The sequence below is a fragment of the Triticum urartu genome, chromosome 7, assembly GCF_003073215.2.
Source record: "Triticum urartu cultivar G1812 chromosome 7, Tu2.1, whole genome shotgun sequence".
Taxonomy (NCBI): domain Eukaryota; kingdom Viridiplantae; phylum Streptophyta; class Magnoliopsida; order Poales; family Poaceae; genus Triticum; species Triticum urartu.
The window spans coordinates 35538324-35565439 of NC_053028.1; the positions used below are offsets into that span (position 1 = coordinate 35538324).

A 27116-nucleotide genomic window follows, 5' to 3' on the forward strand; every position below is an offset into this window, starting at 1 on the left:
GAAGCCCTCCGTGATGACGGCCCTCTCCGGCGGAGCTCCGGAATAGGCCCCAAGATGGGATCTCGTGGATACAGAAAGTTGCGGCAGTGGAATTAGGTTTTTGGCTCCGTATCTGTTCGTTTGGGGGTACGTAGGTATATATAGGAGGAAGAAGTACGTCGATGGAGCTCCGAGGGGCCCACGAGGCAGGGGGCGCGCCCTGGGGGGGGCGCCCCCCCATCCTCGTGACCGCCTCTCTGATGCCTTGGCGTAGGGTCCAAGTCTTCTGGATCACGTTCGGTGAGAAAATCACGTTCCCGAAGGTTTCATTCTGTTTGGACTCCGTTTGATATTCCGTTTCTTCGAAACACTGAAATAGGCAAAAAACAGCAATTCTGGGCTGGGCCTCCGGTTAATAGGTTAGTCCCAAAAATAATATAAAAGTGGAAAATAAAGCCCAATATAGTCCAAAATAGTAGATAATATAGCATGGAGCAATCAAAAATTATAGATACGTTGGAGACGTATCAATGCCACGTGTCGGTCACCCTTGACGAAAGCACTTCTGTGGCGCGCGATTTATCGTCATGGAAGTGGACACTTCCATGATGATAATTTTGGTAATGTCATGGAACACTTCTACGACAGCACAGGTATGACTATCTTGATTCTGTCATAAATTTGTCATGGATGTACATGCATGACAGAAAACATGACCTACTATGACAAACACGTATCATCATGGAAGTGTATTTTTTTGTAGTGCTGAGACGTGTCTCAGTCATGTCTACATAGTTCTCGAACCCGTAGGGTCTGCACGCTTAAAGTTCTGTGACGATCGGTATTATGAGTTTATATATTTTGATGTACCGAAGATAGTTCCGAGTCCTGGATATGATTAGGGACATGACGAGGAGTCTCGAAATGGTCGAGAAATAAATATTGGTATATTGCATGACTATGTTTGAACTTCGAAAAGGTTCCGGGCAAGTTCGGACATATACCGGAGTACCAGGGGGTTACCGGAACCCCCCGGGGAGTGTAATGGGCCTATTGGGCCTTAGTGGAGAAGAGGAGGGGCGGCCAGGGCAGGCCGCGCGCCCCCTCCCCCTCTAGTCCGAATTGGACAAGGAGGGGGGGCGCCCCCTTTCCTTCCTCCTCTCTCCTTCCCTTCCCCCTTCTCCTACTCCTATTAGGAAAGAAGGAGTCCTAAAAGAAGGTGGGAGTAGGACTCCCCCCTTGGTGCGCCTCCTCCTTGACCGGCCGCCTCCCCTAGCTCCTTTATATACGGGGGCAGGGGGCACCCCAAGACACAACAATTGATCATTGATCTCTTAGCCGTGTGTGGTGCCCCCCTCCACCATAATCCACCTCGGTCATATTGTAGCGGTGCTTAGGCGAAGCCCTGCGTCGGTAAGTTCATCAACATCGTCATCACGCCGTCGTGCTGACGAAACTCTCCCTCAAGCTCTACTGGATCGTGAGTTCGCGGGACATCACCGAGCTGAACGTGTGCTGAACACGGAGGTGCCGTATGTTTGGTACTGAGGATCGGTCGATCGTGAAGACGTACGACTACATCAACCGCGTTGTCATAACGCTTCCGCTTTCGGTCTACGACGAGGGTACGTGGACACACTCTTCCCTCTCGTTGCTATGCATCACCATGATCTTGCGTGTGCGTAGGAATTTTTTTGAAATTACTATGTTCCCCAACACTTATCACTGTGGATATTCAGTTACGAAAATTTCAATGCATGACGCCGCTATATCATAGATATTGTATCTCTGTTCTAAGCTCTAGTCTCTTCCATAATGTAATGACAGACTATGTGTTTTCGTACTATATTTAGGTGGGGAAGCTCTCCTCCCCGGTGACCATTAATTTTTTTTGTTTCACATGTAAATAATTGTAGTGAACATTTTACTAGAGAACGTGAGAAGAACAAAGCTAGATTTTGATATAGAAAAAAGACACAAGACTATTGATGCATATGAGAAATTGGAGAAATCAACGGATCTTCCACTTGCTATGCACAAGAACGCCAACAAAGAAGGAAAATTGATCGGTGGCATCATGATGGGACTTACTTGGTACTCCACTCCTACATATAAGATATGATTTTAAGTGAAACTTAATGACAACCAACAAAAGATATAATCATGCCTTCATGGGCAGTGGCAATCTTCCGGGCATGTGATATATCAATTGTACATGTCCCCTCCTTGTTGCCTCCTTGCTTGGTCTAGCAATATAAATTGCTACTTTGCCAGGCACAACGTTTTTTATAGCACGTAGCATCAACCACTCTTTGTTCCTCAAGGGGAAAAAATAGCATCAACTACTGCATGGCACAGAAGGCGAAGCTCTTGTAGAAAGACAAAGCATCTAGTTGCTTCCATCCCATAAGAAAACACATTGTTATTCATGTTTGCTTGTTACCACCATAGTTTCTATTTGTCATGGTAAAACATCATATAGATCGAAGTATTCATATGTATGAGGTACACGAGGAAATTGGAGACATCAGGAGAGAAGCAACCATTTCTCGACGAATCCGACAACCTAATATCTTCTCAAGTTCTGTAGGCAGTCCAACAAATATGCCTCCTAGTAGCACTAGGTATACAACCATTTCTTGAAAGACCATAGGGCCATGAACATAATTGACAAGGTAAATCAGCTCTTGACGGCTCACATCACCTTGCGGTGCATCAAGAACCATTGCTCAACCATCTGCATAGAGTTTAGTTCTTGTGCAGTTTAGTCCTTGTGCAGCGCTTCACGATTGGTGTGGTGAAGCCATTCCTCCTGTTCGAGAGATTGTACACGTAACTTTCAGAACAATACGGTGCAGCGTGATCAATACTTTCTGAAATTCAGGAAACATGAATGCCTTTTTTTTCTAGGAAAAAACACATGGAGACCTCACATAAATCAATAATTCATTTTTTTACCCATATATAAATCATGAATTCATGCCATGGAGGAATTTTTCACCCTTTTTTTGAGCAAAAATGGCATCGCCACACGAGAGCCCAGGCCCAGAATCAACAAAGCCGAAGAGGGCCTGTAGTAGAAAAGGAAAAATAAATAAACCCGAACGGATTCGCCAACAACCCCCCCAAAGCCGCAAGCGAGAGAGAGGAAGGAAGAAGAGGAAGAAAAAAAAATGGCATCGTCGGCCCGCGCCGCCGCCTCCGCCGCGAGATCCGCTCTCCGCCGGGCGCCCCTCGCCGCCTCGTCGTCCTCTTCCGCCGCCGGGGCCGCCGGGGTCCTCCGCAGGTAGGTTTCTGCTAGGCCGTCCAATCGATCGATCGATGGGTAGGTGGGTCGGTGGCTGCGGGCGTGTGCTCACCTCGAGTTTCCCTGCAGGTCGGCGGCGGCTGGTCTGGGGACGCGGATGCCCCTCCACAGCGCGGCGTCGGCGGCGCGCCTGGGATCCTGCATCACCCAAGGTAAACCCGCGCATGAACTCCCTAATTCCCCCCCTCCCGTTCCGCTGGTTGTTAGCGACCGTTAGATTGGATCTTGGTTCTCCGTGTGAATGGCTGTGCAGACTGCAGAGTAAAATTTGCGTGATTGATCTTGCTCTGTGAGGTTTTCTAGGGTCAGTTAGCATGGCACGAACTGTGTTTATCTCCAATGTTTTCTCAAATTGATTTCCCTAATCCCTACCAAGAGCAAACTCAACTGGCACCGCACACTGGATGCATGTTTGAACTCTGCAGTCTGCACAATCTTGCGTTGAGGGGAGGAGTTGGTGATACTGTCATGTGTATGTGTGGCTTTGTTGTTGAGCTCAACTGCTCATACAAGATGTGAACCTAGAAATAAGAGTGTGATTCCTGTTGATTCTGCGGGATACATGAACATTTTCATAAGGAAATGCGCCAGTAGTCTGAGGAGAGTTGGTGATAAACACTTGCGAATTCATGAATAACTAAGTAACTGTCATGCTGAAAAAACACTTCCTGCTGTAGATTGTTAATCTTATTATCCATGACATTGTTAATAAAGCGTCCCGCTTCAGACGCTTAAGCGTCACTTAAGCGACAAGGCGCCCTGGCAGCGCCTTAGATATTTGCCCACTTTAGGCGTTAGGCGTCGCTTAAGCGTTAGAGCGAGTGGTGCTTGCTTTACCGCTTTATAAACCATGATCCATGAGTATATTATGACTCCATATACGGCAACCAGATGTCACAAGAACACCTTGAGACTGCTATTCGCTAAGTACCTGTTTCTTTTGTTATTCATTTTTCTATCACAAGCTGTTAAACGTCTTCTTGTTTTTGGTGAATTTGGGAGATGTGTATCCATTGTCCTCAAATAAGCCATTGCATTAGTTCTTATTCAAGGTTGACAGTCTTATTGTACCTAGACCCATGTGTAAACCATTTGAGTGCCAATACCAGCGGCTTCGTGAAGATTAAATATTTTGGGGACTTCATAGTAGTAGCTCGTTTATTTTCAGATCCTGTATTTCTTGATCTTCATCACATCTGATCAATTAAGGAGGTTGTGTAGTAATGGCAATTGAACTTTGATCAGTGTGGTTATCAGAGTTGCACAGTATTCAGATGCTACTAGTTCACTTCGTAGCAAAATGGAGAGAGAATTATCAGTCTTCATTTTGCTGCAAATATTGTACCTTGGTTGAAACTTCATACATTTCCATGCCTTTTTTTCTCTCTCTGTGCTCATTGTTGATTAACATTTTCATATTGTATACTCAGATGGCAACAATGCTTTCTCATGGAACTCCAGGCGCATGTTCAGTTCAAATGAGAAACATCTGCCTGCAATATCTGACCCGAAAATTGAGACTGCATTTAAGGATTTGATGGCTGCTAGCTGGAACGAGCTTCCAGGTTCTCTTGTGGAGGAAGCAAAGAAAGCAATATCTATGGCTACTGATGATAAGGCTGGTCAAGAAGCCTTGGAAAATGTATTTCGTGCAGCTGAAGCATGTGAAGAGTTTAGTGGAGTTTTAGTTACCCTAAGAATGGCTCTTGATGATCTTTGTGGTCTTACGGGCGAGGTCAGTACTTAATCACCTCTCTTCCATTGTTTATTTGCAGAACCGGGGCTCATTTTTCTGCTTCTGCTTATGTCTTACCGACCCTAACTCTTGCAGAATGTGGGCCCCTTGCCTGGTTACTTAGAAGAAGCTGTGAAATCTGCCTATAGCCGATACATGACATATCTGGAATCTTTTAGTCCTGAAGAGCACTATCTACGGAAAAAGGTGGAGAGCGAGTTGGGGACAAAAATGATTCACCTGAAAATGAGATGCAGTGGCATAGGCTCTGAGTGGGGAAAGGTATTTTCCTATTGAAAGTTACTGGTCCCTGCAATATAGTTTTCTTATACCAGTCTCTGTTGTAGAACTCATGTTTGATACATCTTTGTTGTGTGGGTGCTTGCATGCACTATCATGTGTCATTAATTCTTCTTTTAATGCCATTTGTTATGATGTTAGTCGTTGCTTTTTATGTAAGGTGTTTTTACATATGTGACATTCTCACATTATTTTTGGATGAATTTGACTTTCTTCAATTCTGTTATAGTGTTATACATTTCTTTACTTCTGTGTCAGAATTATCATTTGATCTCCTTCTCTTTCTAAGGGACAAAGTATCGAACATCCCAGACCAGACACTTGTTATTGGATTAGGTTGTATATGAGGGAGTTATATTGGTAACATACCAGAAAAGACAAGCGTAACTTAAAATGGCCATGAACCCTTCAACCTTATCTAACAAACCCATATATGCAAGTATGGTCATGATCATGTTTACCTTATACTCCCTCCGTCCCAAAATAACTGTCTCAAGTTTGTACTAACTTTAGTACAAAGTTGTACTAAGGTTGAGAGTCTCAACTTTGTACTAAATTTAGTGCAAAGTTGTACTAAGGTTGAGACACTTATTTTGGGACGGAGGGAGAACTAGCTGTGTTTGTTCTTACTTCCTTTACCAAATGTTGTGCACTTATGGTAGTTGTACTAGCTATACACCATAGAAAACTTGGTTGGCAAATGCTCTTTGTCTTGTTTGTAATTTGTAACTACAGACAGATAACCGTGATTACTTGTCACATCCTAATGCTTAAGAACACTTTCTCGCTTTCCTCTTGTTTGTAACGAGTCAACCAAAAAAAGCATCTGTTTTTTATCACGAAGGTATGTCTTGAGGTTCCATTATTTTTCTTATAGGGTACTAAACAGTTTGGAATTAGTCTACATGTCTAATAGGCGAGCTAGATCGATTTATCTTAGTTCAGACTAGTTTGTAGTACTCAAATTGTTAACTAGTTTCTCTTTTCCGCAAGTTTCACCAGAAATACGGAAAACACAATCATTTTCTGGCTAATTCCTGGCCAGGTGTTTTGTAGCGTGTTCCCTCTGTACCCAGTTACCTCTAGAAACTGGGCAGTACTGGCAGCTCAGCAAGAACCATAAGAGTGTGGCTGTTCAAACTTGCCAGCTTATTATGGGGTAAAGGCTCTTGTCCAGTGTTACTGTTTTCTTCTCGCAGACCGAGTGTTGGTCACGCCATCGTGAGTTGTTATTGCAACTGGGAGATGCTCATACAATTGCTTCTTGTTTTTTTTTGTCTCATTAAAATGTTTCCTGATGAAAGTGGATGAGATGCTGCACAAGTATATAAGCATGTGTGGATTAATGTCTTCATGCCGGTGTTCCTGCTCAGTTTCATAGCATGTGTGGATATGTTGTATTCAGCTGATTTCCTGGTCTGAAGTTAGTAGACATTGCTGCTTGATTCAGTATATTCATGACGTAATTGTTGTTCCTGCAGATCACCCTGATTGGCACCTCAGGGATCTCAGGGTCCTATGTTGAGATGAGGGCATGATGGAACTCTCATATCAGAACCATGGCCAAACACTGATGGTCTGACGGGAAGCTTCGTAACGATATCAGAGCCAGGTGTTCGGTTTTCTTTTATCTTTCCTCTGTAGCTACCATGCCAATAAACAAGGCGATCGTCAAAACATATGTGCACTCACTTAAAGTAGCTCTTTGCGCTCCTGATTTTCCTGCTGTAATAAGAACATGCCCGTTGATTTTGTTTTGCTGCTCAAAACTATGATGGATGGTCTTTATTGGGCTTCCAGGGTCAGTCTTGCATGTTGAGAAAAAAAAATACATGAATAGGATTTGTCTGTTTTGTGCATGGTCTGGCCATGCCCCAGTCGCTTGAAATTTTCATTTGTCTCAATCGACTCTGAAAAGCAACTTCGGTTTCCACCTTCCAGAAATCAGCTGAGAATTATCACTGTTTTGTTTTCTTGTATCGACCACCGCTTTGAGGGAACGAGGTTGCGCTCGATTTTTCACCTTGCCTTTTCAGTAAACATGTACTGGGACGCTGGTGAAAGCAGGAGCGATATCTGCATCATGCAAGCAACCGTTGTATTTTAGGAAGTATTTAGATCATGATCTAATTCAAATGGAAGTTGGCTGTTGCACAACTTATTAAATAAGTTTAGTGCGTCGCAAGACTCACAGTTTAACAGCAAACTGAGCAAGTACTATTGTTGGTTCCAAGCAAGGAAAAAAGTGAAAACTATTTCAGCCATGATCACTCCCCTTTCGTCATTTGTTGTGTCGCATTGACCTTGGCGGTCATCGCACCGGCATTTTGGAACTTACACCTAGGTATTCCTTCGTTTTGCATTTTGGAACTTACACCGGTATTCCTTCATTGCAAAACGGCGAATTTTACGTTGGCGATTCAACTGCCGTGCATTGATCTTGGCGGTCATCGCACCGCCATGTTGGAACTTACACCTAGGTATTCCTTTGTTTTGCATTTTGGAACTTACACCTAGGTATTCCTTCATTGCAAAACAGTGAGTTTTACGCTGGCGATTCCGCTGCAGGCGGCAAGCAATTCCGGCCGCCTTGAACACCTCTGTTCCTGCGACCGAAGCTGCCACCTCCCACCTCCACGAACCCAAAAATGTACCTTTGAAACCCCACAAAATAACTTGATTCGACTCAAACACGGAGAAACAATTGCAAAAAAACACATAACAAATCCTTTGTTTATTGCAATATACCACACCAAAATGCAAGCACAATTCAGCACACTGTCACAAGCACAACCCCTAACATCTTTTTTGTTTGTAAGAGAGGCAAGCGGCACAACAAAAGTTAAAGTACTTATTAGTCTATATTATATATATATATATATATATATATATATATATATATATATATATATATATATCGGCCCTTCTTCACTACAACAAGCGGCTATCTTCTCCCCATACGAGAACCCTGCAGACTGGATGGATGCTCCATGCGCCGGAGCCTCCTTTTGTTTCTCTCTTCAGGGAGCGGCGACGTTCTCCATGGCGAGCGGCGCGATCTCCTCGCCGACGATCCCCGGCTCGCTCCCCTCGACCCCCAGTTCCAGAAGCACGTGCTCCCAGTTCTTGGCAGGCCCCTGCACCATATGCCCAAGCCACCATTAATGGATACATCGAACAAGAGCACCATTGCAGTCTTAACTCTTAGTTGTTCTGGAAAATGCATCCTAAACCAGACCAGAGACGACGTACCTTCCAGGAGAGATCCTGTATCATGCAGTTCTTGACCATCTCATGGTACGCCGGCGTGCCGACGACCTTGACGGCGCGCTTCAGGGTGGTCACAACCTTCTTCACGTCGGCCGGCTCCACCACGTTGCACTGGCCACCAAGAAGAAAAAGGAAACCATTTCATCATCTGATTGAGCTGCAATCATGAACAAGATGGATGAATGTACACAAGAAGATCGATGAGCATACGTCGACACTGAGGCGGCCCATGTGGAACCCGGTCTTGCCCTCCACGATGGTGTCGACGAGCCCGCCGGTGGACGCGCATGCGCACGGCTGCAAATTTGGAAGTAACTTCGGTCATGGCCATGGATGCGCAGGAGACAAGGAATTGGCAGGAAGGAGGAGGCGTTTACCGTCCCGTAGCGCATCCCCTGGAGCTGGATGAGGCCGCAGGGCTCGAAGCGGCTGGTGACGGCGAGCACATCGGCTCCGGCCATCATCTGGTGAGCCAGCGGCGCGTTGAACCTGACCACGGCCCTCACCTTGCTCGGGAACTTCTCCTCCACGCTCTTGAGCAGCCGCTCAAACTTCTTCTTCCCGGTGCCCTGCAATGCATTCGATCATTCCTTAGTTCTGCTTGATCCAAGTTTCAGCAATGGCGGTCGGGTTGCGGGTTGATGACGTACCAGGAGAACGATCTGGACGTCCTCCTCCTTCACGATCTCCGGGATGGCGGCGATCATCACGTCGGGGCCCTTCTGCTCCTCCAGCCTGCCGATGAACGCCACCAGCGGCACCTTCCGGTCCACCGGCAGCCCCACCTCGGCCTGCAGCGCCTCCTTGTTCAGCGCCTTCCCCTCCAACGCCTGTCACTTTGCCTCGTTCGTCAGAACCCAAAGCCAGCGATCACCGGAAGAAGAGGAAGCAATCTTTGTGCTGGTGGGTGGGTGCTCACGGTGGTGACGTCGTAGTTGACGGCGAGGAACTTGTCCTTGGTGGGGTCCCACTCGCTGACATCCATGCCGTTGACGATGCCGGTGATGCCCGTGAGGCGCATGATGTTGTCGAGCTCGCAGCCCCTGGCTTCGCCGGAGATGAGCTCCTCCGCGTAGTAGGGGCTCACCGTCAGCACCTTGTCGGCCTGCAGGATCCCGGCCTTCATCCAGTTGATCTTGCGCCCCTCCACCGGCTTGTCGTAGCCGTCGATGAAGTCGAAGGACGACTTGAACCTGTCCGGCAGGTTGAGCTGCGCGAAGTCGTCGAAGGAGAAGCGGCCCTGGTACGAGATGTTGTGGATGCAGAACGCCACCTAGCCATGAAACGAAGTTGCAATGTAAAATTCAGGCCAGAATGATGCAGAGAGAGTATAAAGTTTCAGAAGATGCAGAACCTTGGCCGTCCTATAGATGCCATTGGACTGGTAGTTGCTCTTGAGGTAGCAGGCCAGAAGGCCCGTGTGCCAGTCGTTGCACACGAACACCACGTCTTCCCCTGCGCGGCACGGCATGGCAGCACCCAGGTACAAGGAAAATGATGATCATCCAGTGCTCTCGAGTAGAAATCAAGTTCTTCAGATACACTCTACTAAGTAGCTAGCTGGGTGTTGTTGATCTTACCGTAGGGTCCAGAAAAGTATGGGTTGTTGTTGAGGTCGAGGATCCTGGGCACCTCAAGTGCTGCCTGGCAGAGAAGGCTGAAGCGTAGCTGGTTGTCCTCGTAGTCCGTGCCGGCGTCGGGCCCGTAGATCTTCTCCTTGGTCTTGCCCCGGACCTGGAAATTGCAACCAGCAGAAACAAAGGCTCACCCAAATCAATCACCATGAATGTTGAGTTAGGACTTTGGACGGCGAAGAGCTAGCTTGATCGATCGACGACGAAGAATCGGTCACCTTCTCCAGGAAGCACGGGTGGTCGACGAACACGCGGTCCACCCCACGTTTGAAGCAGTGGAAGTACCTCACCCGCTCGTACTCGTCGGCGATCTTGATCTGCGAGATCCAGTCAGTCAGTAGAATCTTGCAGAAATGTGCAGGAGCATGCGAATTGTGATCATTCATGTGGCGGATATATGTATACCTCGGAGACGACGCTGGTGTCCCAGGCGTCCTTGTACTGGTCGTAGCGCGGGGAGATGACCATGACCCGGTGACCGTTGGCCTGCACAGACACGCCATCAGTCGAAATGGCAGGCATGGCTGGCTGCAAGAAGAAACATTATAAGAAGAGAATGGTGCTAGCTTTCTTACGGCCATGGCTGGGGGGAGGCCCCCGAGGACGTCGCCGAGGCCGCCGGTCTTGCTCCAGGGCGCCATCTCGGCGCCGACGAACACGAGGTTCATGCCGCCGCCGCCCGTGGCGCGCACCACCACAGAGAGGCACCGCCGTGTCCCGCGGTGCGCTTTCCTGCTTTGTTGCTTCGGTGCCGCGCTTGCTCCGACAGTCCTCATGCCGAGCGCTGCATCCGCCGGGCTCCGGGGCCTCACGCCCTGAAAACCTGCACGGCGGAACCTGTCGGTGATGCCGAGGACGGCGCCGGAGGTGGCGAGCTGGGACGTGGCCAGAGCCGCCATGGCGCGCGCAGGGTGTGGCTAGCTGCAGCAAGAGATGCCTGCACTGATCTAGAGTGAGTGAGTAGTGGAACAAACAACAACAAAAAAATCAGTCAACTTTTCTGGATCTTAAATTTCATTTGAATTCGAAATCCAAATTAACATCAAGGACATGAACATGAATCAGCTGTATCCGCAGTGGCACTAATGACCTGTGAAATCGCGTGCACAGGGGGGAACTGAGAGACGGAATTTGTTGTCTAGCGTGCGCGCGGCGGAACTACACTCCACGTAATAAGCCAAAAACAAAAATCAATCAAAGCCTTGGTGCGTGACCTGACTTGTTCGATCCAACTCGGGTGGAAAACAGAAAATGGCTGTGCATGCGTTATACTCCCTCTGTCAGCCAGTCAGTCAGTCAGTCAGTCAGGTCTGATCCAATCCTAGTAAACCTTGGACCCACTGGATCTGCTCCTCAAATGTAAGATCGGAGTCGGAGTCGGAGAGAAACTACCCATCCTAGAAGATTTAAATCTACAAGATCCTCTGAACTCACACGCACGAGAGTGGAAAGGAAATTGAAAGAATGGAAAAAAGAAGAGGCTGGATCTGATAACAGGGCGCCATTTGTATGGATCTACTAGAGCAATTAACCGACCTTGATTTCCAGACAGAACTAGGGTTGCATGCATATCTGCCGCCGGCCGGGAACTGGGCCTGGGTATAGACGTTCGTGCGTAGCATGCGTACCTGATCTGGTCTCTTCTTCTTCTTCCTGGACGGGACGGACGGACGATCGGCCGGTGTGCGTGCTCACAGTCGCCCGGAACTGCCTTTTTCTTCTTCTTCTTCTTCTTCTTCTTCTTCCTCAGTGGGAGAGGCTTCTTGTACCACTCCTCTCCTTCTCCTGGTTGTACTACTCTGTGGGCCGAAAGTGACGGGACTGAAGAAAACGCACGGTGCGTGGCTCCGGTGAGTGGGGTTATTTGTACTCGCTCGCTCAGTCCTCCGGTGGCTGGATCCCCAATACCCGCTCCGCTCCTCGTGCATGCATGCGGCCGGACACCTAACGCCTACATGTGTGAGGAAAGGCGACGTTGCGTGGAGTGAACTCGCCATCTCCGCCCGTTCGTTCGTTCGTTTGTTTGTTTCTGCCTGCGTGCCGAGTGGAGTGGCACACACGAGGCTAGTGTACCGCGGAGTGGCTGGCACACCGGCCGGGGGCGGAACCGCGTCCGCTCGCCGGCGCGCGCGCTTTCCAGCGGCGTCGTGGCCTGGCCGACGGCGCCTCCGTCCGTTCCCCGCCGGGCCGCGCCGTGCACGCATCTTCTTGTCGTGCCCGCGCCCGCCCGGTGGGCTGCCGGTGGTGTCCTCGATCGTGTGCTCCCTCGCTTTCCGTTATGCATGGGGGCCATGTGTGCTCTCGCTTTCGCCTTGGCTTTTTCGCCGGGGCGCGGCAACGGTGTTGCATGCATGGTGCGAGCTTTTGCCTTGTTCTTTTCTCTTTTGCTTCATTGACGGCTCTGGTATGAACAGCACGTACGTGCTGCCAAACTGGCGCGTGAGGGACGCACGTAATTAAGTACTATATATACGTGCCCTTGCTTTGTCGGATCGAGGAAACGTAAATGCAGTCATTTACGTCACGGTAAGCTGGTGCCGGTTTGTGGTCAACTGCATGCGTCGGTGCATGCATGGGCATGGGCTGTCAGTCACGGTGAGCTGAGCCTGTTGGAGAGTCTCTAGAAGGCCAGTGCTGCATACGCGACTGTTTTCGTCCTAGGACGCAAAACAATATGCGTGGCTATATCACAGTCAGCCTGAAAATAGTATTAGGGTCGGTCAATTCTTTTTTTGACCGCACACACTGCACGCTAGCTATATATATACCCAAAGTACTAGTGTTACATGGTAGTATAGCTAGCTAGTTCAATGTATACGTGTCTATTTTTTCTTTCAAAGTCCACGCATGTGGCTGTGTGTCGGTGTAGCGAAAATGCTAGACGTACGGGGTCGTATAGGCTTCTACAGACCCCTTCCTAACCAACTAAACATATGCAAGAATAAGCATATAAAAGTTGAATTTTTGCAAGATAAAGAGATTTTCTAAGAATGAATGGATTGGTGGCATTGGTATTTCCCTTAAAGAAAAAAGAAAATGAAATAAAAACTAAAAACAAAAATCAAAATACTGAAGTTTTTTAAGAATGAATGAATTAGTGGAATTGGTGTTACCCTTCCAGCAGAAAGAAAATGAAAAAAGAAAATACAGAATGACAAAATTTACACAGAAATTGCGCTTTTCCATAATTTCCAAAGAATAAGTGTGTACTAGCATATATTTCTAAATGAAATTTCCAAACACTACAAGAAATATGTTAATACGTGACAGTCCTAAGCCGTCACAGATCAGCCAAAAACTGTCATGCGTGCCCATACATGATGGATTTGAAATCTGTCATGTATATCGCGTCATAATTTGACATCGTATCTTCCATGACGGTTCTTGGCCGTCATGGATTTGCCTCAGGCCCGGCCAAGCCCAAACTGGCCATGACGGAACAAACCGTCATGGACCAATGCCACGTAGGATTTTCAATACACCAACTGAAAATGACGTGGCTACCTACGTGGACACTATTTTCATCACAGAAACCGTCATGGATTTATGATTCAATTTAAATTTGACCCCGTCCATTTCTTTTTAGCCCAATTTTGATCCAGCACAATTCTAGCATAATGAGTTCCGCAAATCATAATGCCAATTTTGGACCAGGACAATATTTCCAAAGTGCCATACGTTACAGAAATCACTCAATATGTAGCCATCCATAGGTATCTATACAACCTAGCAGTTTATAATATCCTCCAGGAAATGATAGTATACAACATATATTGTCAAAATATATCACACGGCAATGATAGGAACCAGTACAATCCAATTTATGTTAACAAAACATATAAACTACTAAGGGTGCCACTCATGTGCTTGTCGTCGATCCTCCTGGTGGCAACTACATGTCATGGCAGATTCTGATGGACAACACCAAGTAGCTCGCGACCCAATCATACCTACCATATTTACAACAACATTAGACATTTGTTGAAGTGAATAGATAGTAGAAGAAGAAACTTAAAATAAATAAATTACACGCTTTCCAAAATCCTTAAATTTTATTGTGTGTATAAATGACAATAACAAGGCATCTATTATACAACAACAATAATAGCAGCAGCAGATAACAAAGTACACTGCTGATAGAACATACATTGCAGAAGTCAAGTTACTATAGCAGCAGCAGTTGAGGCCATATAAATCCACCAAAAATGGCATCACTAACAAACAATATCCATGACACAAAGCCAGTGCTCGTCGAGCTGGCTGATGTAAGCTTCAAATGTTCATGTCTCAACAAGTTTACACATGAACCTAAAAATTTATCAAGGCACCGACAATAATGGACAACACTTGCTTGCCAAGTGAACTCCAAATGGCATGCAAAATAACTAAGAGCCATGGCCGGATCTATAGAAGTGGCAACTGGTTCTGTTAAAGAGATACTGAGATAGTGGTTAGGATGTATAGGATTACTTTGATTCGAGTGCATGAGATGATAAATTTAACCACCAAGATCCATGGGGCACAAAGAAATTAGTTCAAAATCACACCCTGGTGAAAATGCGCAACTCTGAACTAGATCAACTAAATAGGTGTAGTTCAGTAGCAGTTGAGCTGGGGAATGAAAATAGCGGAGAAATCATAGGAGTGGCAGTGGAGAACTAACCCTTGGTTGATCGTGGTGCAGCTCCCAACGGCCATCATGGTTGCCCTCTCAAGCTCTATTGTGTGCCATGCAGTGGCACGACTGTTACAGAGCTACCTAGACCTGCATCCCAAAAACAAGAAATCATAAGAAGACAATTAGAGTGTTAAGTGATCGAAATAAAAAGAGGAATAACATGAAGAAAAAAGATTTAGGATCACTTGTCACGAGCACTATTCAGGAGGGCGACCTAGTGATGGAGCAACGGAGTTGAAGAAGCAACGCGTTGTGTCACTGTGATGGCAAGTGCTAGCTCGGTGTCTGCCTCAAGGTTGAGAGAAAGTGAGCGAACACTTGGCCTTGGTACTAGTAGCAGGTGCACAACTAAAAGTAGTACTACTACTCTAAATTGACTCGCTAATAGATGTGCTTAGTAGACAAATTAACGGGTTTAAACCTCTACAATATTACTGTAGGACTGCCACAATGTAACAATGTAATTTTCTTCTTAGGTTCAGATTAAACATATTTCTGGAATACATATTCACCTGGCTGGCTGCAGGAGACAACAAGGACAGAAAAAGAAAAATACCTAGGGAGAAATCACTAACAGAACATGTCGACATGTTAATACAGTAACCGAAATCATGTCTCCAAGACCTAAGGAAATATTCTAAAGTGAATCAGAAATTGATAAAAGGCCACATACTGCAGTGCGGTGGTTTGTCTCTGCTTTGTACCCTGCTGTTTGTCTCTACTTGGTACCCTACAGTGTACAAGATACAGAAAAATTCAGAGAAAATTTAGTGTTAAACATTCAGAGAGGAAGCACGCACACACAACACACCGGCTGCTGCACCAGAGCCCTAGCTGCCGGCACCTTGTCAGCACGCACAGACAACACACCCTTATAGTTAGAGAGGGCAGTAGCCACGCTAGGTAATCGACACTAACAGTGTTGGACCTTTGTTATGAATCTATATAGGAACAGAGGTGTCTCGACTGTCCAAATACGCATGCATCATTAAGTACTATCTATATAGTAAGCAAGGGGATTAACAGATTGACTAAACTGATGGGCACCAAACAATTTAACATTGCAAGTGAAATAAGCACTATACTATATAGCATTGAAAAAAAACTCATCAATAATATTGTAACTTGGCATATCACTTCCTGCCTCCCTCCCTAAGATACATGATACATCAACGATTGAAAAAAGGCCATCAATTGGACGAGTAGACAACACACTCTGAACCCAAAGACAGTATACAAAGTAGTGGGTGAATCAAGATGAAGCACAAAATTGCTGCTGGAACTGTTGTCAAGACAGAGAGAATGAATCCATAAGGTTATTCACTACAAGTAGAATGGAAACCTACAACTTCTAAAATTTAATCCTGAGACAGACTGGTCATCAACAAGCTGCTCCTTGAATGCTAAGTACACAGAAACTGTTCACGAATTGCAGGACTCTCAAACAATTCCTGCACGCACGCATCAGGGGATCAGGCCAAATCACGAGAGGCAGGTCGGGGGACATTAGGGACGGGGTTATAGTGATCTTGGTCGGACGGGGGGCTAACCTTGGTGGAGAAGAGGTGTCGCCGACGGCGGCCCAGGAGTTGGTCGCTCGCCACTGGACGTTGCACAGCGGCATCACCGCACAGCCGGCAAGGTGGGCTCAAGGAAGAGCGGTGTGGACGGAGAGGAGCTACCGAAGACGCGATGTGCGGATGGAGGGGAGCCGCCGGAGATGTGCAGTGTTGGACACGATGCCGCAGTCGAAACCCTAGCCATTGCTAGGGGTCACAAGCGAGTGCCGGGGAGGAATAGATGCATTGCGAGAGGGATGGATGGGTGGGGTATGCGGCGGATCTGGTAGTTGTCGGAGCTGCGAGGTAAGGGGAAGGGAGGGGAGGGCCGGCGGCGAGCTGTGGGAGGAAGGACGCGAAGAGGTGGAGGGTGGCGGCGTGCGGTGGGAGATGAGGGAGGGGGCTGCGGATGGAGAGAGGAGGGGATGGGAGGAGGATTTAGGGTTAGCAATTTATATGGAAACCGTTACGCGGGCTTGAGCGGGCTTGCAGGGCTGTGCCAGGCCGTCCATGACAGATTTCAAAAATGTCATGAGAAATCCGTCATGAATTAACAGGTTTCTTGTAGTGAAAGAAGGCATAAATTAGTATCGTTGGTATTACCCTTAAAGAAGAAAATAAAAAAGAAATTAAAAATGAAGAGAAGTTTGCGCACAATTTGCACTGAAATTGCATAATTTTATGACTGCAAAGATAGGTGTATAATAGTGCAATTTTGCACTCTAGTAGAATTTACAAATGTATTGTATAATACTTATGTGTATATTAACACACGCACACACCCCTAATATTCATGCATACACATAAATGGGAAAACCAAATAAAAACACTTAATAAACAATAATAAAACTGAAACTAGTATAAAACTGAAAATACAAAAACTGAATTTCCTCTTAGGTAGAATGAATTGGGGGTGTATTGGTTTTACCCTAAAAAATATAAAGGAAATGAAATAAAACTTGAAACAAACAATTACAAAAGAAATTACTCATAATTTGCACACGAATTGCACTGTTACACAATATGGGTTAGTGTTATTGGTATTACCCCTTAAGAAGAAAGTGAATGAAAAACAGTGAAACAAAATAATGACACAATTTGCACGAAAATTGCACTTTTTTATACTACGCAATAATAAATATATCAAAATGAGAGCCAAAAAGAGACATACAGTAGGAGTACCACTGAAAGGCTTATCAGGAGAACCATCGCTTCTCAGTGCCGCATGCATCTTGCCTTACTGACCTCCAGATTAGAGAATAAGGGAAAGGAAATAATAAGGTGTGTGGAAACTCTGTTCTTCAACTGCCTCGATTCCATCGAGGGAGCCTGTCCATGTCCGTGATTGCCTACAGTAGTGGAGAGTTGACGAGCGTAGCGCTAGCTGCTGGCTTGGCCACTGCCTGAAGGTCCTCACCTTCAAAGGGTTCCTTGGCAAGCCTTGATGCAGTCTATTCCTGACACGTGTATTACATCCAGAGTTTCAGACTGCATATAAACAAAAGGTACATAACGGATCCCCCAAAATTAAGACTACTTTTTCCTACAACGTCCGCCAAATCCAATCAATCAATGGAGTAGTTCATGTCATGCATCTACTCTATTCCATCTTATACTGTAAAGAAGAATCGAATTGCAAAGTAGTACTCCCTCTGTTCGGAATTACTTGTCTCAAAAATGAATGTATCTAGAACTAAAATATGTCTAGATACATCCATTTCTGTGACAAGTAATTCCGAACGGAGGGAGTAAGAATGAAGGAGAAAACTTGCCTCCTTCCTTGTCGTAGCTGACATGCTCCCTTGCCTTGGATCCAGGTACTGGGGCAACAGAACAACCCGGCTTCATGAACGGGAGGAGGATTCAACCTGAAGCTCGGGCAGCGGGGGTTGGACGGAGGAGCCAGTCAGAATTATGGGAATTGGGAGGCCACACCCGCCGGCAACTGAATTAAACCATGGTTGTGGGAGTTGGCCAAAACGCTCAGGAAAGGTGTGCTTGCAGCAGCGACGACAGAACCAAATCAGGGTGAGGGGTCCGCTGAATAATAACGCTCCATCAGTATCGCCGAGCGGGAGACGGCGGCAAGAAGATCACCTGGTGGAACCATGGCGGGGCGATGGTCGCTTGGCAAAGAGGAGTAATCCTTTTGTGAGGACTGGGATGGAGAAGAGATTCATCCTATGGAGATAGGAAGACAATGCTGCTTCATATATAGTAGGAAGGGCGAAAGAAGATGCAAGGAAGGGAAGAGATATGCGTCACATTGGACACGGAAGGGGAGACGATAGCGCAAAATTCCAGTCGAACGTCTCGTATACCTCAATCAGTTTCCTTTTTTTTTCGTGTGCAGTAGTTCCTGGTGGATTTGGTGGGCAAATAATAACAGAAGGCGCAGACTAATGGGATGCACTTAGTTGCCACTTTGCTGACGATGAAACAGAAGGCACGAAATAAGAACATACACCGCCCGTAAAAAATGGGAACTGCTCATTTTTTCTTCTTCAGAAGCGAGCCGCTGATGTGGCAGGGTCGCTGAGGTGGATAGGTTGCATGTTTAGATAAATAGGTTAGTGGGGGTGGATCCCACTTTGCTGACGATGGAACAGAAGGCATGGAATAAGAACAGACACCGCCCAAAGTAAAAAATGGGAACTGCTCATTTTTTTCCAAAAGTGAGCCGCTGATGTGGCAGGGTCGCTGAGGTGGATAGGTTGCATGTTTAGATAAATAGGTTAGTAGGGGTGGATCTTTTAGGTATATACGATGTGCGTGCATGCGTAGGTATGCATGCTCATGCATGAGAGTTGAAAAATGCAACACCACTAACATACGTAGTCATTCCGCATATTGCGTGCTCACGGAATGAATTATTGACACTGGTGTCATCCTTCAAGAAAAAAATAATTTAATCAAATAATGATAAAGTTTGCACACAATTTAGACCGAAATTATGTTTTTTATAATATGCAAGAATAAGCATATAAAAGCTGAATTTTGGCAACAAAAAGATTTTCCAAAATGAGTGATTTAGTGGCATTGGTATTTCCCTCAAACAGGAAAATAAAATAAAATAAAAACTAAAACAACATCAAAATACTGAAGTTTTCTAAGCAAGAATGAATTAGTGGCATTGGTGTTTCCCTTCCAGAAGAAAAAAAAGAAAAAAAATAAAGAATGAATTTTTTACACAGATATTGCACTTTTCCATAATATACAAGAATAAGTGTGTAATAGCATAATTTTCAAAAATGAAATTTCCTAAGAAGGAATTAATTAGTGTCGTTGGTATTACCCTTAAAGAAGAAAGAAAATAAAATAAAAAATAAAAAAATGATGAAAAGTTTGCGCACAATTTGTACAGAAATTGCATAATTTTATGACTAGAAGAATAGGTGTATAATAGTGCAATTTTGTACTCCGGTATAATTTACACATATATATTGTATAATACTTATATGTATATTTACACAGGCACACCCCTTAATATTCATGCATGCACATAAATGAGAAAACCAACTAAAAACACTTGATAAACAATAATAAATACTGAAACTAGTATAAAACTTAATAGACAAAAACTGAATTTCCACTTAGGTAGAATGAATTGGGGGCGTTGGTTTTGCCCTAAAAAATAAATTAAGTGAATAAAACTTTAAACAAACGATTACAAAATAAATTGCACATAATTCGCACATGAATCGCACTTTACACAATATGGATTAGTGGCATTGGTATTACACCTTAAGAAGAAAGGAAATGAAAAACAGCGAACAAAATAATGACACAATTTACATTAAAATTGCACTTTTTATAATATGCAAGAATAAATATAGAATATGACAAAAATCTTCTCGGATTTAATAATGATCACAAATTAGATAATTGTTCGAAAATTTTGTCTTATGCACCATATATTTAATAAATTATAGACCATGGCAAATTACTTTTTGGACGATTGCAGTTTTAGTATTAAACCATCGCAAATTTATTTCCATAGCATGACATTTTAAATTCTGGGTCATGGCAAGTATGTCAAATTTTTTGGATCATGGAAAATTTCAAAAAGATATTCTTCTTAACGCAAAACTCCAAGTGAGAATTACCATATGTATAGAAAATACTTGTTTTGCTTCAAATCACTGCAATTTTTTTATTGTATCTTTTTGGTTACATAGCACTTGTAATTTTTGATAGTGTTTTTCATATAGTGTCATGGCAATTGCACAATTTTTGGGTTTTTAAAACGTGGCACTTTTTTGCACCTAACTATGCATTTTTTACATGGCAATTTTTTATGACCATTTTTACAACAAATACAACTTATAGGGCCTAGCCCATTTTTTCCTGCATATTCATAGTTTGTTGGGCCAGCAAGAGTCGTTGGTAAACTCCTCCCAATGCGAACACATAAGTTCGCTTAGTCGGATCCCTGGAGGCGAATGATTCGTTCGATGGGAGTTGCTCCTCGACAGAACGTCAGTTCAGTATTCCGATCCTTATTAGAATGACGCTCAAGTGGGCATTTCTTATTTGATGTACGATGCGTCAAATTAGTGCGGAGACAGACACGAACGATTCTATTGTGCCGGCTGATTTTAGGACGAGCACACATTTTTTCTATTGTTTCTTTCATGGTTTTTCAGTGTTCTTTTGGCTTTTATATCTTTCGTTTTCATATTTATCTATTACTCCTTTTACTTTTTTATATTTCAATTTTTTATTTTACACAAATTTTTTAAAATGTTTTTAATAAAAAAATCCCGATTTAAAATAGGTTTATGTTCCAGAAAAGTTTCGAATTTTAAAAATTTGTTCACACCTTCAGAAAACGTTCAATTGTTTTCCACATTTTTCAAGTAATGTTTAGTGTTTTGAATTTTTTTAAAATTTCGAAAAAATGATTGGGTTCGTTAAAAAGTTTATGAAGTTTTTTGAAAATAAATTTATAAATGTTGTTAAAAAAATTCAAAAATTGTTCACAAATTTTATTACTTTTGCTTTTTGCCAAATATTTGTTTTTTTTTCAAAAAGCACTACTACAGAGGACCATGCTACCACAACCACACTACAGTAACCAGGTGTTACTGTTCTTCATGCTACAGTAACCAATCTACAGTCCAGGCTCCAATGGGTCGGTTGCACAGACGGGCTGCCCTTATGCGCATGCAATAGGAGCTCCCTCTCGAGTGTGTTTAACTGAGTGTTTTGCAGGCAAAACGCCTAGATGCTGCTCTATATATGGGCCGGTCAAATAGCCTCACAAATTATTTTGACCGGTACCTGTGCAGTTATCCAAGTGTTTAGTCTAGATGTTCTAGAAAAGTGTCATGTCTAGATTATAAGTACTAGCACCATAAATACCAATGTAATTAATTATCCCTTGTCATTAAAAAAAAGTAAAACTGAGCTATCTACGTCCTCCTAGAATATTTTGACGCCCTCAATAGCCTGATCAGGCTCATGATACACCATATCGTTTTATCACCCGCTTAACGTGATTGCCCTCGTTTGCTGCGCTACATCAATTGGCCCGACCAATGTCAAATGGAAAAAGTCCAAAACATGCCTTGAAGTTGTAGATGAAAAATAAATCAAACCATGAACTTTGAATCCCGAAAATTGGCACTCTGAACTTCTAATCCCGGTTTATTTTGGACCCTAGACCTATTTGGCACGCCGGGAATACTACCACCCCGACCGGGATTACCTGCTACTCTCGCGGACAAGAATTTGGGCCGACCACTATACCCCAACAAGAATTCGTGAAGTTTAAAAAATGTTTGCGCATTTCTAAAATTGTTCAGAAGTTAAAAAATGTTCCTTTTCTCTACTTTGGACATTAATTCAATTCCTTTTGTGTTTTTGAAAAAATTGTTTGGAATTTGAAATTCTATTCGCATTTTCAAAAATTATTCATAATTTATAAAAATCACATGTTTTCAAAACATTTCCAGAATTCCAACCGTTTTTCAGATTTTATAAAATTATGCAAATTGCTTAAAAATGTTTTTGGAATTTTGTAAATTATTTGTGTTTTGAAAAACTCAGCAGTTCAAAATTGTCCGCAATTCTTTTAAGGAATGTTTCGATTCTTTTCATAAGTATTTTTATATATGAATGTGTTTCTGCGTTCTTATATAGGCCGCACTACCAATCATCACCTGTAGTCGTTTGGGCGAGTGGCTACCTGCGAGCACCTCAAGTGCGAGGTCACTGGTGTTACTCCTGATATGCTTTGTGTAGTTAAAAATATGTATTTTTGGGAAGTTCTTTTCTTGAGGAAGGTTACTGTGTTTTTTGGGATGTTTTTTTGGGAAGTTTAAAATCAAATTCCGTGTATTAGAAAAATATTTTTGGGAAGTTTTTTTAGAATGTTTTAAATAGGTTACTGTGTTGTTTAGGGAAGTTCTTTTGAAGATGTTTTTAGGGAAGTCCAAAAAATATTAGCGTGTATTCCAAAATATGTTTTTAGGGAAGTTTTTTTAGGGCAGTTAATATGTTTAATTGCCATTAAGAAAATGTACAATGTGTATTTCGAAAAATGTTACCATGTATTCAATTTTTTTTTCTGAAAATATGTATGTTTAGAATTTACATAATGTATTTGAAAAATGTCCAAAGTGTATTAAAATATTTTTAGTAACGTTTTTTTAGAAATATTTTAGATAAGTTTATAATTATCTTTATTGTCATTAAGAAATGTAAAACATATATTTTAAAAATGCTACAGTGTATTCATAAAAGTGCTAATAACATGGATTAAAAATATATATACATAATGTAGTTTAAAAAGTATTAAACATGTGCGCTAAAAATGTACATTGTATAGTGAGAAAAAGTAGACAGGTGTCAAAAAACAAAACCAATTAAACCAGCAAAGAAAAAAAGTGAAGAAAAAATACAAAGAAAATCAATAAAGAAACAAAAGAAAACCAATAATATAACAAAGAAAGAAAAAAAACCAAATGAAAACATAAAGTGTAACGAAGGAAAAAAGAAAACCGAAGAAAACTGATGAAAAATGAAGAAAAGAAAAAGGAAGGAGAAATAACAGAGCAGAGCGAGCAAACTTACAGCTATGCATGAGCTGCGCGAGCGACTGCATTAATGGGTTGGCCCGGCTCAGTGAATACAAGCTAAACACTCTCAAGGTTCAAAATAGATCGGGATTGATAAGTTCAAAGTGCCAATTTCTGGGATTCAAAGTTCAATATTTGCTTTAGTTTTCGTCTACAAATTTAAGGTCTATTTTGGACTTTTCCATGTCAAATGGGCCACTACTCCTCCGATTTGGGCGCTTTCTGGTGAACCAAGCGATGGAGGCATTGGGAACTAAGGGATGGCATCAAACTACATTCTCTTTATGGGGTGGACCCATGTAATCTTCAAAAGCGACCATTAGAAAGGGATTGCGCTTTGGTGCCTTAAGGCACCTGCCTTTGTGCCTATGACATGTGGACCCAACAGGTGGCTGGCCCACATGTCAGGGACTCAAAAGCAGGTGCCTTTGCGACACTAAAGCTGCGTCCCTTAGGAAGTGGTGCGGCTATGCAATTCTTTGGATGATGATCGGCCCGACCATTACTGTTATATTAAGGTTCAAGTTTACAAGGGGTAAAACGGATGAAACTGTCATAAATGGGGTAAAACAAAAAATTTGCTCTATTATTTGTGATGCCTAATTTTAGTTGTCTTATTATCACTTTGCTTGGAGTATATCCCATCTCATGTCATAGTGAACGCTATATATAACCAAACATCTCAAAGATACAAGTTCTCAATGTTTGAGTAATTTTGATGAGTAGACACCAAGATCAGCAATGGGCCAGGATGGACGTTACTGGTTACGGAATTTCCACGCTGTGGATGAACTCAGCTTCAGCAACTGTTGCAGATTTTTCAGGTGGTTCGCTTTCTTCCTCCATTTCCCCGGTGATATCCTCGAGTGACATCCCTTTGGACTCCGGCAAGGCAAGAGTGAACATAACTCCAATTAGGTTGCACCCCGCCAGCAGAAGAAGAGAGCTCCGGTTGCTCGTGTGAGAATACTGGAACCAGAGAACTCCGATGATGGCACCACACTTACCCCCGGCGGCCGATATGCCGTTGCACGTCGACCGCAGCCGCGTCGGGAATATCTCCGTGGGCAGGATAAAGGTGGTGGAGTTGGGGCCGAAGTTTGCGAAGAAGAGGATCAATGCGTACATGATGGCGAAGCCTACGTGCATGCTTGGTTTGGACCAGAACTTGTAGGGCGCGGCGAGCCCGATCATGAAGATGGTCATCATGGTGAACCCCATGAGCTGGATCTTGATGCGGCCGATGCGGTCAACGAAGAGGACAGTGAGGAAGTACCCTGGCAGGGAACCGCCGACCACGATGATGGCCTGCGTGCGGGCTATCTTGTAGGTCTGCTCGAGAGGGCTCATCTCGGCCGCGTCTCCAAACCAGCCGATGCCGCTGAAGATGTCCTTCATGAAGAGGTTGAGGGAGTAGAAGACGACGTCGAGGACGAACCAGCACACGGTGGTTCCGAGGAGCTGGCGGCCATGCTTGTGAAGGAACTCCATGGAGAAGAGGCCAAACTCGTCCTGCTTAACGACGGCCTCCGCGTCCATGTCCGACACGAAGTCGATGTCGAGGACCGCGGCCATGTCAGACGCCGCTAGCTTGAGGTTCTTGGCGATGAGCGCGGTGTACTTCATGCGCCAGTAGTAGGTGAGCAGGGCAGGAACGGCGCCGAGCATGAGTACTATGCGCCACACGTAGTCTGCTTGCCCGAGCTGGTCAGTATCGTACGCGGCCGTGTTCTTGAAGCTCGCAGAGAGCACCAGAACAACAGCCCCAGCAGCCAGGTTCCCAAGACCCTTTATGCAGGGCAAGCATAATACGATAAGGATTAAAATATTATCTTTGACTGAGTTAGACGAGAAAAAAGAAATGGAGGTTGTAGATTAAGAATGAGATGCAGCACAGGCTCCAAAAAATATTGTGATGGTTTTACTTACACACCTGCATAGCGAAGACCGCTGCTATGAAGGCTCCGCGAGTCCTCTTGTTGGCATACTCAGACATGATGGTCGCCGAGAGCGGGTAGTCGCCGCCGATGCCGAAGCCGAGCCAGAAGCGGAAGAAGCACAACATGGCCACGACGCACTTGGGCTTGTTGTGGAAGGAGAGGCCGGACGCGAGCGAGCACACCACCATGAGCTTGAGCGTGACGCCGTAGATCCGCTTCCGCCCCATCCTGTCGCCGAGCCAGCCGAAGAAGAGCTGCCCCAGGACGGTGCCACAGAGTGCCACGCCACTGAGGGCGCCAGCGACGTTGCCGGGAAGCTTGCCGTCTGCCGAGTGGTAGTAGATGCGGCCCAGGAGGTCGGCGATGAGGGAGACCGAGAACAGGTCGTAGGCGTCGGTGAAGAAGCCCATGCCGGCGATGACGATGGTGGTGAAGTGGTACAGCTGCGTCCCGGCGACGTCAAGGGCCTCGAGCACCTTGATCTGCTTGCGAGCCCGCCGAGTCTCGCATTTCACCGACGTCACCGCGTCCAGCACGCGGTACAGCATGGCGCTCCCGGCGCCATGGAGGTGGCAGAAAAGGGAGCTGCACGCGTGCCTCCTCGCAGGCCAGGTCGTGAACATTGTGCGTGGTATAGTAAACCAAGTGCTTCATGTTTGCCATATATAGAACCTTACTGATTTTTGCAAGCCAACTGGATATATAAAGTGGCGATTCAAATGTTGCCTCTGCTCTTATTATACAACACGAATGTCCTGTGAAATATGATTACGAGGGCGCCCCAGCTACCAGCTGCATAACATCCACCTTACTTTGTCCGAAGAACACATAAAATTGGCAGCTTTGCTGACGAACGTGCCTACGCTTTCTAAAAAAGGAAGACGGCTATAGAATGAAGACGACGACAGCTGTTCCTTATATACTGAAACAACACAAGGACGGAAACAACAAGATAAGATTAGTCATTCTTCATAGAAGAAAGGATTTTTTTTCACACATGTAATGCCGCATTGAAAAAAAATACTTTTTTAGAAACACGTTACATATGCAGACACTCATAAACATGTATCACTATGGGGAAAACACATGTTGCCTAGTGTTTAAACGTAAATCAAGTGTAAATTATCTGCCATGAGGCGTAGTACAACATACGCCGAGTACAACACAAAAAGAACTTTGTTTCTACACAAATCTTGGCATACTGTGAGAAAAGCACTCGGCTTATGCAAGGGGCTCGGCATAAGCAGCCGCCACATGGCCGTCCTCCCACCCCTTGACAGCTCTGTGACAGCGGCCACTGTAGGCGAGTGTCTATTAACAACCCATGGGTCTCATATATGTAAGCCGAGTATCCGGTAATATATACTCAGCTTACCCCGACGCCTGTTATAAAAGGAGCCACACGTGGCCGACCGGGCTGTAAACCTAGCCACGCCGCCGCCGCCCCTACTCCATGCATCAAGTTTATCTTTGGGGTGGTTCTGTTCAAGTTTGTTGATCGCCATTGGATTCTGGGCTTTGGGAAATTTCTAAAACCCTCCATTATTTGATCATGGACTCATGATTTATGTAAGGCATTCATTTCACATTTCAACCTTCATCATATTATTTCTATAAAATATTATAGCCGGA

General features: G+C 44.6%; 3 protein-coding genes and 1 long non-coding RNA gene across 6 annotated transcripts; 1 reads left to right on the plus strand and 3 right to left on the minus strand.

Annotated features, from left to right (window-relative positions):
- Positions 1 to 3057: 3057 nt before the first annotated feature.
- LOC125521874 (succinate dehydrogenase subunit 5, mitochondrial-like) lies at positions 3058 to 7209 on the plus strand. The gene is made up of 5 exons (XM_048686938.1): positions 3058 to 3265; positions 3356 to 3438; positions 4717 to 5021; positions 5118 to 5303; positions 6803 to 7209. Exons 1-5 carry the CDS (start codon positions 3153 to 3155, stop codon positions 6857 to 6859), a joined length of 744 nt encoding a protein of 247 aa, XP_048542895.1. The 5' UTR covers positions 3058 to 3152; the 3' UTR covers positions 6860 to 7209.
- An 831-nt stretch (positions 7210 to 8040) lies between these two features.
- Positions 8041 to 12081, minus strand: LOC125524718 (granule-bound starch synthase 1, chloroplastic/amyloplastic). Of its 3 annotated transcripts, none has more exons than XM_048689760.1 (12): positions 11854 to 12081; positions 10801 to 11167; positions 10631 to 10711; positions 10444 to 10542; positions 10172 to 10325; positions 9946 to 10046; positions 9511 to 9864; positions 9242 to 9421; positions 8969 to 9160; positions 8802 to 8888; positions 8574 to 8702; positions 8041 to 8458 (listed from the first exon to the last, which is right to left on the minus strand). In XM_048689760.1, exons 2-12 carry the CDS (start codon positions 11122 to 11124, stop codon positions 8342 to 8344), a joined length of 1818 nt encoding a protein of 605 aa, XP_048545717.1. In that variant the 5' UTR covers positions 11125 to 11167; positions 11854 to 12081; the 3' UTR covers positions 8041 to 8341. The 3 variants fall into 3 exon arrangements, with proteins under 3 accessions (XP_048545717.1, XP_048545718.1, XP_048545716.1); XM_048689761.1 differs by having other exon boundaries at positions 10801 to 11172; XM_048689759.1 differs by having other exon boundaries at positions 10801 to 11162; positions 11854 to 12080.
- A 1778-nt stretch (positions 12082 to 13859) lies between these two features.
- LOC125521516 lies at positions 13860 to 16885 on the minus strand. The gene is made up of 5 exons (XR_007289323.1): positions 16454 to 16885; positions 15577 to 15633; positions 15118 to 15188; positions 14889 to 14990; positions 13860 to 14175 (listed from the first exon to the last, which is right to left on the minus strand). It is a non-coding gene; the product is annotated as an uncharacterized LOC125521516 (long non-coding RNA).
- Positions 16886 to 24235: 7350 nt separating this feature from the next.
- Positions 24236 to 26296, minus strand: LOC125523066 (putative inorganic phosphate transporter 1-13). Its single transcript, XM_048688113.1, has 2 exons — positions 25478 to 26296; positions 24236 to 25332 (listed from the first exon to the last, which is right to left on the minus strand). The coding sequence occupies exons 1-2, from the start codon at positions 26105 to 26107 to the stop codon at positions 24310 to 24312; spliced, it is 1653 nt and encodes a 550-aa protein (XP_048544070.1). The 5' UTR covers positions 26108 to 26296; the 3' UTR covers positions 24236 to 24309.
- Between the last annotated feature and the right edge of the window lie 820 nt (positions 26297 to 27116).